The sequence below is a fragment of the Zonotrichia albicollis genome, chromosome 15, assembly GCF_047830755.1.
Source record: "Zonotrichia albicollis isolate bZonAlb1 chromosome 15, bZonAlb1.hap1, whole genome shotgun sequence".
NCBI classification, from domain to species: domain Eukaryota; kingdom Metazoa; phylum Chordata; class Aves; order Passeriformes; family Passerellidae; genus Zonotrichia; species Zonotrichia albicollis.
This window is the reverse complement of record NC_133833.1, coordinates 8571920-8589272: the sequence shown is the minus strand read 5'-3', so window position 1 is coordinate 8589272 and position 17353 is coordinate 8571920. Positions and strand designations below refer to the sequence as shown.

The 17353-nt window shown below is 41.8% G+C and overlaps 1 protein-coding gene across 4 annotated transcripts in view; it reads right to left on the bottom strand.

The window, feature by feature from the left end:
- TRPC7 (transient receptor potential cation channel subfamily C member 7) overlaps positions 1-17353 on the bottom strand; it is a 71824-nt gene that overhangs the window by 31173 nt on the left and 23298 nt on the right. For all 4 annotated transcript variants that reach the window (XM_026791366.2, XM_014264793.3, XM_074552443.1 and 1 more), the window contains exon 3: positions 12605-12787. In XM_026791366.2, the coding sequence (XP_026647167.2) occupies positions 12605-12787 (183 nt within the window). The remainder of the gene's footprint in view (positions 1-12604; positions 12788-17353) is intronic.

Genomic DNA, 17353 nt, shown 5'->3' with positions numbered 1-17353 from the left:
TTTTGTACAAGGCAATAAAGACAGGCAGAGTGCCATGGAGCCTAGATGCTGTTCATCTGTCATCTCTTTGGCCCAAACCATCCCATTCCCCACAGAACTCAGGATTTTCCATGGCTGGGTCCCCTCCTGGGTCAGGGGCCTCATCAGCCCCCATGGACATCTCAGCCCTCACTCTAGACATGCTGCAGACCATAAAGAGAGGAAGCTTACCAGATAAAATACCAGGAGAGTGGTCTCTTTAATATTCAGGACAAACAGAACATTCTCAAAAAGTGACTTAACAGACTCAAAGGAGAAGAAGGAAAGGAAAGGCTGAAAAGCCTCATTCCCTGCTCCTCCTCTAACAAACTGGGTGCAATTACTAATAAACCCCCAAAGCATGCTACTGGAGCTAGGACACAGGGCAGGATGAAGAAACCACAATCCATACACACCTTGAACAAACCCCAGTACCTTTGTAAACTCCCTATAAATCACTATCAGCCCAGCACAATTGCTATACTGATCCATGTCCCTCTACTGTAAAAGCTGCATGTTAGGGACAATACTGGAGCTATGTCCAGATAAGAAAATAAGCCCAGGGACTAGAAAAGTGTTAAAACCTCAAAAAACCCCAGGGACCAGAGAGACACATGAAGGCCTCCACCCAGAGAGATGTAATGAATTCAAGCAGAATAGCTGCTGACTGCTTTATCCCATTACAAAGTACAACTAAAATGCAATCAGTACAGGTTTTTCCACTTTCTCAAACCCCATGTTGGCACCAAGAGAATTTTTGTCCTGGTTTATGGCAAATGTGGGAAAAAACTTCCAAAGGAGTTCCTCTAGAGAGTAAATTCAAGTGGCCCCTCCCGCCCACTGGTTAGGGAAAAGATTTCCTTGGGGAAAAGTGGAAAACTCTATTTATTTACCAAGCAAAGTGCTCACAAACATGAAAAGATTAATAATATTGAACAATGGAACCTCTTGTTGTTCTGAAGAGATGGCAAATTCAGAAAGTCCTTCTATGGATTGGAGAGAGAAAGAGAAGAGAGAAAGAGAGAGAAAGACATGGGTATGTCCTTGGATTTTCCTGGTCTCTCTGGGGCCCAGGTCTGGTGTCCCAGCTGTAGTGCAGCCTGGGGAGCCCTGGATGGTGTCCTGGTGTTCCCAGACTGAACAACAGCTGAACAGCTCCAAAAAATCTTCCATCCTCAGCTAACTTAATAAAAAAACAACTAAAATCAAAGGTGAGTTCTCTCCTGCTCCCTGTCCATGCTGCAGACAACAAAGACAGGTGAAGCTCTTTGTTTTTGAGTATAGACACAAAAAAATCATTGCTTTTCCTCTCCCCTCCTTTGCTCTTGGATCTAATTTTAAGGGCACAAAATTTATTTCTGGGCTAAACAGATGAATGGAGATATAATTCAGCATCATTAAGTCACCCCAGGACATCATCTTACTCTGATTATTACAAAAACGAGGGAAAAATAAGTTAAGGATTAGAGATGATAAAATGATAATAAGTTAAAGATCAGAGCATGAATGAGTTTTAATCTGTTAGTTGCTTGCAGAAAGCAATGCAGTTTTCACTGTTTTCCCTATCAGACATTAATGAAACACAGAGTGACCCCTTGGGCACTGCCAGTCCTCTCTCTGTCAACATTTCAGAAACTGGTCTTACATCTCCTCAGAGATTTAACTTTCTCTCTTCCCTGGGAATGGGCACTGACACCAAGGTAAAGATGACACTAAAAATGCTTTGGTTAGGCACTTAGGCATGGAGAAGAACAGAGCTTGAGACAAAAGCTTCAAGGCAGAAGGCTTCAAAGCATAATGACAAATGGTGATGTGTGATATTGAATTTCAGAGGCCTGAATGCTGCAGTGCTTTTTCAATGTTCCCATTAAATGCTCTTTTTCCTTTCCTCAGAGCTGGAAAATGAGGCAAGGAGGCTTTTAGGGACAAACCGTGGGTGCTCCCGAGCTGCAGACAAGAAAGAGCAGTGTGACCAGGGCTGTGCAGAAGGGCAGGAAATCTCTGATTGAAATGGAAGCCCTGGCAGTGCAGGGGATTGCCTGGCTCCAAAACCAGCCACTTAAAAGCATTGAGTGCTTTATCTCCTGGGCAGAGTCAGGAAGGTAATGCATCAGGATCTGCGGGCTCAAGCAAAATGTTTTGCAGTGCTTCTGCATTCAGAAACCACAGGGGGAGCTTTGCTGGCCCCAGGGCCCTGGGTCCCAGTGGATGGCAGCGGATTTTCCTGTGCATACCTCTTGATATAGGAAGGAAATAGTTCTTCCTCCAGCCTATCACTCACACAGCTTTTTAAGTTAAAAAAGGCTTAAAAAACCCATAATAAAATCACACAGCAATCAGCTCAAATAATGAAGGCACCAAAGCAGAATTTTTTGAGAGGCAGTTGAAGACTCAGGTAAGTATTGACACCTCCAAAAGCCCTGCCCTGAGCTACAGGAGATGAAATAAGAGACATGAATATTTGTCTGGAATATGGGAAAAATTTCTCAAAGAGTTCAGTGGGAATTGAAAGAACCCAAAGGAAGAGTTTTACATATAGGAATAAAGAAGGTTTTTCAGAGACCAACGTGGATACCACATTGAGTGATCACTTTTCCACATTTCTATTTAATTTGATGTGTGACAGCTCTCTCTGGTAGCTTAACATGTTATATGCATTGTGGGGAAACACTTCTGAGCTCTTATGACAGAATGAGAGGTTTTCCTTAGCATAGTGGCTCAAAAATCAGGAGTTTCACTCCAAGATAAAATACCTTTATATTTTATAAACATATAGAAAATGACTTCTGATAGAAAACACTGCAAATAGAGAGAATTTTATTTTTTAATATTCTATTGTATTGATCAGAGAAAGAGACTGTGAGAGAGGAGAGGAGAGGAGAGGAGAGGAGAGGAGAGGAGAGGAGAGGAGAGGAGAGGAGAGGAGAGGAGAGGAGAGGAGAGGAGAGGAGAGGAGAGGAGAGGAGAGGAGAGGAGAGGAGAGGAGAGGAGAGGAGAGGAGAGGAGAGGAGAGGAGAGGAGAGGAGAGGAGAGGAGAGGAGAGGAGAGGAGAGGAGAGGAGAGGAGAGGAGAGGAGAGGAGAGGAGAGGAGAGGAGAGGAGAGGAGAGGAGAGGAGAGGAGAGGAGAGGAGAGGAGAGGAGAGGAGAGGAGAGGAGAGGAGTCTTATCTTGGAGAGAAAAATGGTGTCAGCAGAAATAAGGAAACTTATGGCAAGACAGCTAAGAGACAGAGGTCAGCCTCAGATGATTGGAATTAATTGTGCAGAAAGAAACCAGTATCTCTTTTATTACTGAAATAATTCCATTTCCCTTAAAAGTACAGAAATCTACCACTGAGGCAAGAGAATGAGCCACTCAGACAGGATCATCTCCCTTTGCTAATGTGCCCTACACTGAATGGCCAGGGGCTGTGGCAGGAAGGCAAAACCCATCAGTGGAGCAGTGAAAGCAGATAAAACTCTGCAGATCAGAACCAGCACCATGAACCTGGGACTGCAATGTCCTGAGGTGCTCCTGTTGTGTCCTCAGCCTGTGCCTTCCCTGTCAGCCCCATGGCAAACTTCAGTGTGTTTAATCACTGAGTGTGAGCTAAAAAGGAGCTGCATAAATAGACTTTCAGGAGAACATTGGGGATGTCAAGAGACACTGGCAGGGGCAGAGATGAGCAATTTCTCTTTCCATCATGTAGCTGCATTCATGCCCTTGGAGCAACCTTTCTGGGTTCATTATTGAGCATTTATCTTTTGATGTAGCTCTTTGCTTCTGAAAACCTTCATTATTAACACATTTTAGGCTGCAACACCTGCTCAAAGGAACCCTGCGCTGGGTGTGCAATGCTTCAAATGCCAGAAATCTGTTAGGAAAAATGCTGACTCAATGAACTATCCAAAGAATTTCAATTGGCACCTTGTGCCCCTGAATTACAACTGGAAAAGAAGGGGGCATCAAATGTGTTGCATGCATGGCTTTTCCCATTTTGCCAGCCCTGCCCATCGCAGGAGGGTTGGACCTGGGTGATCTTTAAGGTCCCTTTCCAACCCAAACCACTCTGGGGTTCTGTGCTATCAGGAGCAGAGGGGCAGTGCTCCTGCAGGGATCCACACATTGGGAAAACCAGGTGGGATCTGGACCATGTGCATTGTGTGCTCTGGGAAATTAAAAGCACATCAGAATAATCACAAAGATCTCCTGACAGCTCCCAGACAAACCAGCCTGAGCTGAGCTTGCCGTGCTTGTGCTCCCAGCAGGACCAAAGCCAGGGCTGGGCTGGAAGGGGAGCTGAGGTTTCCTTGAGAGCTTTGCTGTTCTTGAGCAAAACCAGAGGGAAGGAGGAAGGGAGGAAAGCCGGGCTGGCTGCACAGGCAGTGCTGTGCTCCTCCCAGCAAAGCCTTCACCGAAGGAGCAATGAAATCATCCTTTCTCAGCAGGGCGCTGAACACTGTGGGAGTATCAGCAAACATTGGCAGGGCTGGGAAAAACTCAGGGAAAGGGCAAAGCAGGTTATTGCTGCTCTTCCCATGAAGGGTGAAAAATACACTGCCATTTCACCAAAGAGGATCAGATGCATTAAAAGATAAACATATCCCCACATGCAAATAAGAGGGAAAAAAAATCACTGAATGTATTAAAACAAAAAAAAGTTTCTTTGCTTTTATAACACTTCTCTCTTTTGAAGATTCCCTTGATATTTTAGGCATTTTTAAGACTTGAAGCCTAAGTAAAGGGTCTGCATTTACACTGAAAAAAATACTTTTCTTGAGCTGAAACATACTTTTTTTTTTTGGGGGGGGGGGCAGTACAAAAGGTCAAAAATGTGCCAAAACCTTTTTGTTATCCAGTAAAAGACCCGTTACAGGTTTTTTTCACTTGATGCAGAGCAGATGACAGAGCTCAGAGGGAATGACTGAAGTTTGCTGGAAAACACACAGTGCAGGGAAAGACCAGCACAGGCAGAAGCCTTTCCTTATCTCACTGCTCTGTGAACTTCCCAGTGAACAAAGAACTCTTTGTTTTGCACAAGCTATTCTGAGACCTTAGCAGAAGCAGGTGGGATATTCAATATATTTTGTCTTTATTTCATGCTCTGGAATGTGAAAAAAAATTGCCTTTAGCAAATGCATGTGCTATTAAACTCTGGCAGCTGAAATTGTCAGGGGGTAAATAAGGCTGGAACTTGGTTCACTCTTTGCTGTTGTGGCTTCAAGAGAGGAAAATAAAACTGCAGAAAGTTTAAGAAAGAAATAGAAAAGTACATGCCCTACTGCTAATGAATTAGAAATAACAGAAAAAGTTCCATTCCAAAGACCCACGCTGTGACACTGGGACCTTTTCACAAAAAAAGATCTGCTCTAATTGTAGTTAAAATCTATCCATGGCCATGGGCCCTGTTTTAAAAACACTTTGCACCAGACTAACCTTACAAGAGAGAGTAAAACCAGGTCCAGATTCCTTTGTCCAGATGCAAAGGAAAGATTTACATGGGTGAAAGAAAATTCAGCTGATCAAGTCCCGTTTCAATGGGATCTAACCACAGCATGAAAGGAAACAGTGAGTGACCAGAGGTGCTCTGAGGAATTGCTGCAGACACCCAGAGAACAGGGAAATGTCCCTGCCCTGAGCATTGCTGCAGCCTTCCCTCTGTCCCTGGGGCTCATTTCACTGTCTAATGGCATCACACAAATATTCATGAGGCTCTTGCTCATCCTGCAGATGAGCTCATGGCAGGCTTGGTGAATATTCAGACCTGCTGTCTGGAGTCTCACTTCAGTGTTTTTAAACCTGCAGCAAAGGGAAAGGTTTGTGTTTGTAAGCAAGGCCCAGATGAGCCAGGATTATCAGGAAGAAAAGCCCAACTAATTGTGCAGCTTCAGCCTCTGAGTTACATTTAGGGCATAAACCCACAAGTATTTAGAAGAGTTTTAGTAATAAACTGCACCTTTACAAAACTTTTCACATTGATTCCTTCTGAACCAAAATATCTTTGTTATTAGGTCCATTTGGTAGAGGGCAAATACTCACACCAAAACCCAGGATACTCACACATTCCCCAGTTTTATTGAAATGCCATATCTTTGCCCATTGACATTACTGCTCTTCAGCACTGACTGGAAAGGCAAAATTAATGATAATAGTGGAAGGGACTTTTGTTGTTCTCCTGTTAATTTTAGACCATATGAAATGAAAAGGCAAGTCTGATCTGTGTGATGTGTGTAACTAGAAAATGTAGTGTTTACACAAATGCATTGATTGGTTTAGTTTAAACTTTGCTTTGCCTTTAAGTTTTTTTATAATTTGACTTTTCTGAGATAAAGATTGAGCTTTTTTGAGCTCAGCATTCTCCTCTAGGGTAGGGAATAAGGTGGCTGGCTCTGTGGAAAACTTCAGTTTCTTCTTCTAGTGGGCTGCATGTTTTCTGAAGAGATTTATTGTTACTGTCTGATTTCTCCTCTTTTTACATATATGAATAAAACTTATCACTGAATTATTTATCTGAAAACAAGAGACTGAATTGCAAGTCCCAGCCTTCAACATTCCAGGATTTTCATATCTGTGCAAAATCAAAACCACTTGAAAATCTTTAGCATTGAATTATTCATCTGAAAACATGCCACAATAAAAAAACTACCAAACAACAATGTCCCTTTGGTGTCTAAAAAAACAGTCACAGAGGGCACAGAAGGAGAGATTTAAAACATTGTCTATGGGGATTTAGGCAAAGTCAAAATTGGAGTCAACTAAGGTCAGGTTTGTAGCAAACCATATTAATTGCCCTTTTCCATGGGAATTTTATTATTAATTATTAATAAAGGTAATTTAAAGCCCTTTCATCAGTGATGTACATCCATACAATGGTTTTGATGTGTTCTTGTGCTCACTTGTCTGTATCTTGATGGACAAGGCTCTGTGACACTTTGCAAATGAAAATAATTAAGTCTGCATATTACAGTGAACTGGGAATATTGCAGACAATATTCAGGATGGAGAAATGATTCATTGAAACCTTAAGAGGATGGATGTATGTGCAGGAAATAACAAAATGAGATTCGTCAAGGAAAAGAAAAGAAATTAAAACATCTGGGAAAAAGGAAATTATCAGAGTCACAGATTTTAGTGGGAGGAAGGAACCTTGCTAATGAAATACTCAGATATAGAAATGCATTTTGTGGGGAAGTAACTCCTTCCCTTTCCAATCTCTGTCAAAACATCTGCAACATGCAATTGAAAATGTAAAAAGAAAAATTACATGGATAAGCTTTAGAGTCCAGAATGACCACAGTGCTTCCACTGATATTAAATTATATTTTACAGTATATTTTACATTCACTCGCTCTCCCCTGACAGAAGCAAGAGATACTCTTCTTCCCACCACCACTGTCCAGGCCATCAATGACTTCACAAGACCTCAGTCACATATTCTTGAAACTAAATTTGGGGAAAAAAATTAATGAGGGATTGCAGAAACAATACCAGAAACAAGTAAAAAGACAACTTTCTGAAAGCCCTTTTGATTGAGAGGTTCTTTCCTTGAGGCTTCTCCTCAGATGGTAAACCATAACCCTGTCCTGTTCAAAGCCATATCTGTGTCACTGGAGCATGGAAAGGTCATTGTTTGTCCTGTGAGAAATTCCTAAACCGAAGTTGTGGATGTGAATCATTCATCTGGGTTGCCCAAACGTAGTTTTCCATGGGTGTTCAGGCTGGTGTGCAGGTGTGGCAGTGCCCAGCATCCTGCAGGATAACTGAGAGCAGAGAGATCTCACTCACCATGGCATGTGGCACAGACCCTCCTTGCTCCCCTGCTGCCAGAACTTCTGGTCACTTCTAGATCTCTCCTGCCCTCTGTTCCTACCTTATTTTCCTGTGTTTCTTGGGCAAAACCCAGGCTGTCCCAGGTAACCTTCCCGAGGATGCTCCAGTGGGGTGGTGTCTGATACTGCACATTTTGGGGGCAAAGCCCTTCAGCACAGGCAGGGCTGGCTCTCCTGGCCTTCTCCTGCTCCCATCCAGGCTGCTGCAGCAGTTAATGAGAGCTGGGACTCCTCATGCCCTCAAGTATCTGAACCATGTGACCAACACAGTGAAAAGTTATAATCTAATGCAGCCGTGAGTATTCTGCTCAGAGCATCCTCCATATGTTAATTATTAATAATATAGTTATGAAAAAAGTTCCTGTTCCAGCTCTCTCTTAAATAGGATTTACACAGCCATCTGGTGTTCTGTTTAATTCTTATTTTTTTTTTCCCCAACCCAATTTGTGTGTCTTACTGTTAATTCAATTAAAACTCGTGAAAGAGAAAGGTGCTCTGGATTTGTGGTGGTTATGGACAGAGCTGCTGAGAAGACAGAGGTGGGCACTCAACATTTGCAATTAAAAGAAAAGAGCAATGATAATTTTGCCACTGGGAAAGAAGGGAAATTAATGTCCCCTCCTACAGAGGAGCAATAGCTGTACACCTACAGAGAAGCCACAGCTTTGTACCTAAAGGTAAATGTTGACACAAGTCCCCTGCCAACATTAAAGAGAGGCAAGAAAGGATCATATTGGTACAGACTAAAATGAGAGCATAAAATATGTGCATCTGTGCAGCTGATATACAGCAGCAGAATGGTTTTGTTGTAAGGCATCAAAACTTTAATTTTCTCACCGTTGGCTGTCCAGGGGTACTTCCAACCCCTGAACCTCTGCCTCTCAAAAGCAGGAATCATATTCTGGCTTAATTAGAAATGAGTTCACACAGAGGAAAAATGTGTGCGACCCTTACGTTTCAAGCACCTGGGTGAAAACAAATTTGTTTGAATGTTCCAAGAAAAGAAAAAAACCATTACTGTAAAATTTCCAATCAAGAGCACAGTAAGCTTTCAGATGTTGTAAACCTGCATGAGCAGCAGCTGAGGATATCCATGGCCACAGAGCTCATGGTCCTTGGGATCAGAACTTAGCAACTCGAGCCACTTTTGGTTAAAATCCACCAAACCCACCTGTCCCACCTTAATGCTGCTTTTTGTTTTGCCACTTCTGTGAGCAGCTGGACCCCCCCCCAGAGTTTGGTGTCACTGTGAGAGCTCCCAGCCTCTGCTCCAGTGTCCAGGTGAGTGCCTGGGCAGTCTGGCTGCAGCACCATCAAAGTGCTTGGCTGCTCCTCCTGCTCCCCACCCTCCTCCTCCCTGTGCCCCAGACCCTGCAGAGCTGGAAGAGAAAGAAATCTCTAAAAGCATCCCTAAACAAAGCAGGGGAGACAATGGTACATTTGCAACAATCCCACAACATGGGCTAAAAGTTCAGTCCTTGGAAAGGATCCAGGACTCAGTAACTGCTTAAGTGTTTGAAAATTGGTTGTTTTGCTCTTGAAAAACTGTTTCCATTTTGATAAATTTCAAGGAATCATTAAGTCAGTTGATCTAAATGGAAAAATGCCTCTGGAAAACTTGGTCAGAGGATATTTGAGTGATTTTTTTCCAAAAAATCTTGGAGTACAGAGTGATTATTTAGTTCTTTCAAAAAGTGTGAAGAATAACAGCAATACACCATTTTTATAAAGACTTTATAAAATACTGTAATTTTGGGTTTCTCCTTGATGCAAAATATGTAAAAGCAGTGTTTCTTAATTCTTCAAATATCTTTCTATTGTAGAAAGTCCTTGAATTAGAGCCTTAAGCTTTTCACTATCCTCTCATATGTGTTAGTAGGATGCTTTGCAGAAGAAAAGAAAAGAAAAAAAGAGACCAACAAATGGAGCCTATAATTGTTGATGCTTTCTTGAATGACTTTACAAGGTTCATCTCAAACTTTGTGAATTAGGAAAAAAGATAAGGATCAATAAAACCATGTCCTTTCACTTGACCAGAGAATTGCTTTTTTGAAGTTGAAAATGAATGAGGTAACAGGGGACTTTGATTGGAAACACAGAAGGAAAAATGCAGAGACATTTCCATTAATATAGAAAAAACCTGCTGTAGGTACCAGCTGCAGATTTACTGAGCAAAGAAGGTAAGAAGGCTTCAGCTCTGAGTGAACACAAGATTTTCCTTAGACACCATAATTGCAGTAACTGCACTGTGTGAGGACAGTGAAGTAACAAAGAAATTTGGAAGAGCTAGAAAGATTTTAAAAGATTTTGCAAAGGCCTGATGAAACTCTGCAGATGCAATTGCTCTTCTGAGGGTGGGAGTCCTTGACATCTTTGCCAGACTCTAGAAATGAAAATGTGATGAAATACAGGCTGCATCAGCAGCTGTAAAAGTAAAATAATGGATATTAAATAATAATTTTCAATGCATTTCATGGTTCTCTGCAATTTTTCATCAAAGAAAGCCTATTGTAGTCACTAAGTATTAATATGGAAATGGGAATTAAGAAGCTAATGGTAGAAATAGATTTTTTAAACATCAAATATTTCTCAAAATTTCCCATGCGAGTGCAAATATTTAGTCTGGATATGAACTTAATGAAAAAATAACTCATAACCACTAACCCCTCTTTCTTTTTTTTTTTTTTTTTTTTTTTTTGTCAGACCATTCTGAAGTCCCTGAAGTTGTTTTGTATAAAACTCCTGCCCAGGCAGGGTCATCCCAGAGCACATGGCACAGGATTGTGTTGGGATAGTTCTTGAATATCCCCAGTGAGCAGACTCCACACTCTCTGGGTGATCTCCTCCAGTGCTTGGTCACATGAACAGTGAAGAAATTCTTCCTCACATCCAGGTGGAACTTCTTGGGCATCAGTTCCTGTCTGATGTCTCTTCTGTTAGTTGTAGCACTGAGCAGAGCCTGGTCCATCCTCTGGGCACTCCCTGCAGGCACTGACAGACATTGATGGGGAATCCTCTCAGGTGTGAGCAGGACCAGCTCCCTCAGCCTTTCCTCATAAGAAAAGTTCTCCAGTGCCTTAATTATCCTTGTTTTCTGCTGGACCCATCAAAGGAGCTGCACATCTCTCTTGTACTGAGGAGCCCAGACCTGGACAAGATCTAGTCATGATGAGTCATTAGCTTTGGAAAAGTGACTTGAAATTTACAGAATTTGTCCAAGAATCTGTTCATTAAATATGTATAATACTTCACCCTCCCTCTGACCCCTCTCTATTATAGGATTTCCTTAAAATGGAAATGGATTTCAAAGCACAGGATTTGTACACATAAACCTAAATATCTCTTAACTGAATAAAAAGCTAGCACCTGAAGTGCATTGCCTCTTAAAGAATTAATTACTGTGTTACCATAACGCAATGTCTTTGTTCAGCAAGTGTGACCAACATCCGTCCATTATCATGTCACTGCCAAAGCCAAACCCATTTATCTGAGTGTGTCTGTGTCTCCCACAGACTGAACTGCCTTGTTTTGGAGTCGGCAGTTAACGCTCATCTTACACACACCAGCTGCTGAAAGGAATGTGCTGAAAAGTGCTGACCTGAGAGCCATCCTGAAATCCTGCAATTAGTTTAACTGCTGTTACCAGTTGCAACAAGTTGCTGTGATCCACGAAGGATGATCGGCTTTCCTGGGCCTAGGAAGATATTTATTCATTAAAAGATCCACTGTACATGACCCCCACAGGTGCTTTAGGTCAGTGTTCATGCGTTGTGAAAAGCTACATACAGACAGGGTAAGAAATGGGGAAATGTCCCTGTGGAGCCAGGTAAGCCAGGGTGGAAGTGCCCAGAGCAGCACAGCAGCTCCAGCTCGTGGTCTTGGTAGCAAAAGGATGACACGAATTTTTAGGAGGATAAGTGAGCAAAGTAGCACAGGAGAATTCACACATTGAAAAGGCTCAAGGTCCCTTGCAGCTCAGAATGTTCTGTGATTCTGTGACTGATGATTCTCAGGTCATGGATCACTGGGCACTGTTCCATGATGAGGCACTATCTGTGTCTTTTAGATTAGTTCATTTTCTGAAGGAGCACTAGAGCAAGTTTGGCCTCCTGTTACCAAAGCAACAATTTCAATAACTAAGCTTGACCCAGCTTGTTGAACTGAGAGTGAACTGAGATGTTCAGCTTGGTCTTGGTGATGGAACAAAGCAGAGACACAACATGCTAGGAGAGAATATTTGGCTCCATGCTACGTGCTCCTGCATGAAAGCATTTAATTTCAAATATGTTTTAAGATTCTCTTTAATTAATGGCTTTCATAACAGGAAAAGACCTTGTCCAGCCAGCACAGTCAAGAGGCAAAATGGAGCAGGTGGTGGGCTTGGGAGGGGAATGAGAGACCAGATGTTAGCTCAAAAATTTGGAATGCTCTTCGAGTCCCGTAGCAGGAGCCCAGTTTCCATCAACGCATATTGTAGGAGCAATTAATTGGGACCACCCAGGCCTAGAATTTGCCAGAATGACATTTTCCATTCACACAACACACTTCTGTAAGGCTGACTAGTTGTTTCAAATACTTCTAGAAGAATTTATTTTTCACTTTGCAGATAACCTTCTCCATATTAAAGCATGTGAGAAAATACAAATCAAGCCACAAGTTGCTAAAATTCTAGGGACAGTCCTGGTCCCACTAAAATCTATCTTTTGTTTATTTTTCAAGTGGTATCAAGGAATCATCATTAAATGTGAAGACATATGGGACCCAAAGGAAGAGCTTACCTTTTTGACCTCGTATTTAATAGCAAGTTTAATCCTGCTCAGACTCGGCCGGTGGTGCTCAGGGCACAGGTGGATGTTCACATCTCCATTCAGAATGGCCTCCACCTCCTCAGTGTCTCTGCACAGGTCCAGCACCCCCACAACAAAGTCCTTGCATTGCATAGATAACTTCCTATAGTCATTCTGAGGAAAAACAGAAAGAAAATATATTTAATTGTGTGCTGGGAAACTGGGCTGCAAACAGCAAATGAAAAAAAGGAATAGAGAGCAATTGTGAGCAAGGTTACTTCTGCAAAACTGCTGCCTGGAAGAGTAAGAAAGCATTTGATTTACACAGCATGTTGATGGCTTTTCACAAAAGTACAGGAACTCCTCCAGACTTAATTAGCAATGTTTCTATCAGAAGCATAGTTTGCATGATAATAGAACAAGTTTTACAGAACAAGTAAATAATTTCTAGGGAAATTTTGATTTTAAGCAATCAGTTGATGTCTGCTCTCTGTGTGGTGTATCTCTAGGAATGTAAAAATATGGCCAAGAAAAAGGTCCTGCTAACTGGGTAAAATATACAGCAAATTTTTTAGTTTAGATTCTTTCCTAGTAATTCTTTCTTTAGTAACTTTCAAGAAGTTTCAGACTGGCACAACAAGCTGGAGCATCACACACACAGATGTGTTCAAATGAATTATATAGTTGTAAAACCAACTTCTGCCTCAAACCTTAGAATTTAGTTAAACATTCCTGAAAGAGCATCCAGATGAAAATTGTCACAACACCTCACCAAGAAATGGAACTTCAGAAACTCAACATGATTTCCTGTGAAATAATTTCACTTTGGAAACCCAAATTACACTTATGGGGGAGGAGATAACCTGTACCTGACTTGACAGAGGACTAGAAGAGCAATTTCCCTGCCCTAAATTAAATTGTGATCGATTTTCACATGCTGACACTTAAAAAACAAGGAGAGTGCCACCATCTGAGTAAATGTTGTAAATTAGAACAATTAAGGCTACCATTCATATCATAATAAAATGGTGATATTAAAGGCTCCATGCAACAAATAGGAATAATAAACATAAGACAAGCTCTAACTGATTTGAGAGGTCTTTTCAAATTAGGTTTGATGAGTTAATTAAATTCAGAACCTTATCTAATTAAGTCAGCAGCCAAAAGAAGAAGATAGTTAAACTTGGCTTTGATGAAGTGATAAGGGTAACCTGGCTTTGTGCTTCTGTGTTTTCTAAATTATCTATTCTATCATTTACACATAGCAACATATTAGCCTTCCTTGTTACACAAAGATCTCAAAGCACTGTACAAACATTCATCAATTAGTTGGAACAGCGCTGTCTAAAATACTTAATTAGAGGTGGCTTAACTTCTTTGGTCAGTTTTTCCCCTTCAGAACTGAGATGCTAATGAATTTTTAAAGTCAGTTGGTTTAATGACTTTGTCATGGGTTTTAGGTTACTTCTACCATGAATGTGTGTGTATGTCCCAGCTTCACTTTTCATGCATGGAAGAGCTGGGAAGAGCACAGAATAATTGAATAATCACAGAATAATAATCACAGGGAGCCAGAAAGCCCCTCAGGGCTGCAAGTGGGGCATTCTCACAGGAAGGGGAAGGAGCCATTTCTGATCTGAGTTTAGGAGAAGGGGCTGAAGACAGCTGGGGAATAGCAGGGATTTTACTGCTGACACCTCATGCAAGGTGAAACTTGTATGTTTACATCCTCTTATGTATCAAAAAACTTTAGATCTGAGTTTCTCTCTTTGTCCTTTAGTGCTGTAGTCAGACCAGGTGTTCTAATTGTGTTGTTAATGGAGGGGAGCAAGAACTTCAAATCTTCATTAAGAGGAAACATAAAGAGCACAACCAGCAGATATTTATCTGGGTGAATGCCCCATTGCAGAAGCTGGGGCACCAAGACTTCCATAAATGTGCCAAGCTAGAGCACTGAGATTTAAGATGTTCTTATGTCTGAGGCAAAAGCTGATGGTCCATTTACATCTAAATCTAGTACAAGAGCATTTTGTGGAGATAGATAGGATTTGTGGAGCAAATGTTTTCAAATACAGGGTGAGGTAAAGTCTGAAATGTAAATGAAAGAGATTTTACTTCATGGCTTCAAAGCACTCCTCTCAAATCAATTCCATGCTTTAATCTTTCCCATACCAAGATGAATTTCAATAAATTGAAAGCTTACCTCTTCACTGAGAGAATAGATGGCCAAACAAAAACATCAGCCTCAAAATAAATACAGAAATAGTGAAGGACAGTGAATATGGATAGATCTGAAAACACGTGTAGGGTGGGAATGAAATGCCTTGCTGGCACAGGTAATGGAGATGCTCTATTAGCTCAGCAGCTTAAAAAAAAAACAAGGGTAAGAACTCTGCTGAGCTTTAATACCATTCTCTATGTACTATTTGCAAAGTTCACAAGCTTGTCTCTTAACCAGCACATTTTAATACTCATCACCACTTCCACATCATCTGGGCAACTAGTTTGTATTAGATTGCATTATTTTCCCTCTTCTCCTTTCTTTAAGGAAAGATATTTAGTAGCAACTAGCAAAGTGCTTCCAAAGCATCTGCAAATGGCAGGTTCCCAGCAGGCAAACTCTATCAAGACCCAACTTTATATGCACTCTCCAGCCTTAATGTTTTTACTGGTTCTATACAATTGTAGAAACTATGGATGATTTCCTCAGTCAAAGTTTTTACTCTGATTTTTAAGTAGACACAAGCAGCCATACATCCTATCCTAGGTACAAGCCGTAGAAAGTATAAAATAAAATAACATAACATAAAATAAAATAAAATAAAATAAAATAAAATAAAATAAAATATTTTCCCTCCAGCAATTCTGCACCCAGGCAGGCAGGCAGATTACATCTCTCAGGAGACTGCTCATCTGTTAAAACAAGTGTCAGAGATCACTGAACCTGCTGTGTCTTCTGATGATCCCTTTTACAAAATCATTTGTCATCTTTGTTCTGGGCTCCTTAATGCTCACAGTCATCATAGAAAATCCTGATCACCCTGATGGCGAGGACACGCTCAATGACTCTCCTCATGTCAAGGTATTTCTCTCAAGCACACGTTATTCTTTACTTAAAAACTGAGATTAACAGAGGTCTGACAGCCAAGCCTCTCCTGATCCTGGCTTGCAAAGCACAGCTTTGGTGACGCAAGCAGAAATTCTGTACCTGCACCTGAAATCCTGAATTGTGAGTTCTGACGCACAGGAAAAATCCCAAGGAAGACAAGAAGATTTATTTACAGGCAGCATCCCAGCTCTACTGGTGTTCATGCCAGCACTGTTTATTTCACACATTTGCCTGTATTTCACACATTTGGAAGCATCCAAGGTGCTGCTTTCCCTGCAGGAAGGAGTGCTGGGACAGTGGATGGGAGGCTGCACCCCAGGGCAGAGATTAGACAGGGGTGGGAGGAGGAGGTGAAGAAAAACAAGGATGCGTTTCCAGATACTTCCAGACACTGGTGAGCAGTCACAGAACTTGGAGAAATGGCCTGAAGCTGTGTCAGGAGAGGTTTAGGTTGTATATTAGAAAAATATTCTTCACTCAGAGGGTGACTGGGCACTGGAAAAGGCTCCCCAGAGCAGTGGTCACAGCACCAAACCTGACGGAGCTCAAGGAGCTCAACACTCTCAGAAACATGATGGGATTCTTGGGGCTACTCTGTGCAGGGCCAGGAGCTGGACTTTGATATCTGTGTGGGTCCCTTCAAACTCAGAGCATTCTGTGATTTTCTGTGATTCTTGTTACACCAAGGTTTTTGAAGATCACAGCCCTGAGGCTTCCCCTGACTCTGCCAGAGCACAGAGGGGCAGATGGCCACTGTGCCTTGGGGTGCAAAGGGACAGTCCCCACTTCATTTCACCACTGCCCTGCCAGCCGGGTCCTACCCCTAAACCAGGCACTTCACGGCCCCGCTGTCTAAATAAGCTTTGTGGAGAACCATCCTGGCTGCAAGCCTGGCCAGGCAGTGGGGTCAGACTTGTACCACAACAGGAAACTCAGGGCTGGGGACACAAACCCAGCTCATCTCTCCTGGCAGGGCAGCAGAAGCACACGCAGGCAATGACAATAACCCAAACCTTCCCAAGCTCTCCAGTCAGGTGCCACATTATGGAAGTCTGAGGATTAAGAGGTTCATAAACCAGATGGATTTTTACAGTAATGAAAATTGCAGATCTCACATGAGAGATGAGAGGCCTCATCCTGACAGGCTGAGTGCTGTCAAGCCTCAGGGAGGAAGATGAGGGATACAACCCAGTAGGCAAGAGAGCCAGTCTGTTTCAAATAACACATGGAAGAGAATTTTATTTCCAACAGAGGCAGTGAGCAGAGCAGGATCAGGATAATGCCTGAGAATGTTACAATATCATTTTTTAAAAACTAGAATGTAATAAAAGTATTCCAAATTAGTAATTTCCTGCTTCTTCTAACACTGTTGTGCATGTGGAGTTAAAAATGTCTAATTTTGCTGTTTTGAAAAGGCTGATGGTACTTGTCATTCACTGCAATTTCTCTGAGTACCCTATTATTATCTGTTGATTATGTTCTAAATGAACTCTGTCATGTCTCCACATCTGTTCAAAACCAACCAGATTTTTTCAGAAAAGAGCTGTTTCAGGTCAGAGGGATGGAGTTTGAGTAAAAAAGTTAAGTGAAATGAGAAAAACTAAGATGAGGAACCTATATGACCTTTCTGG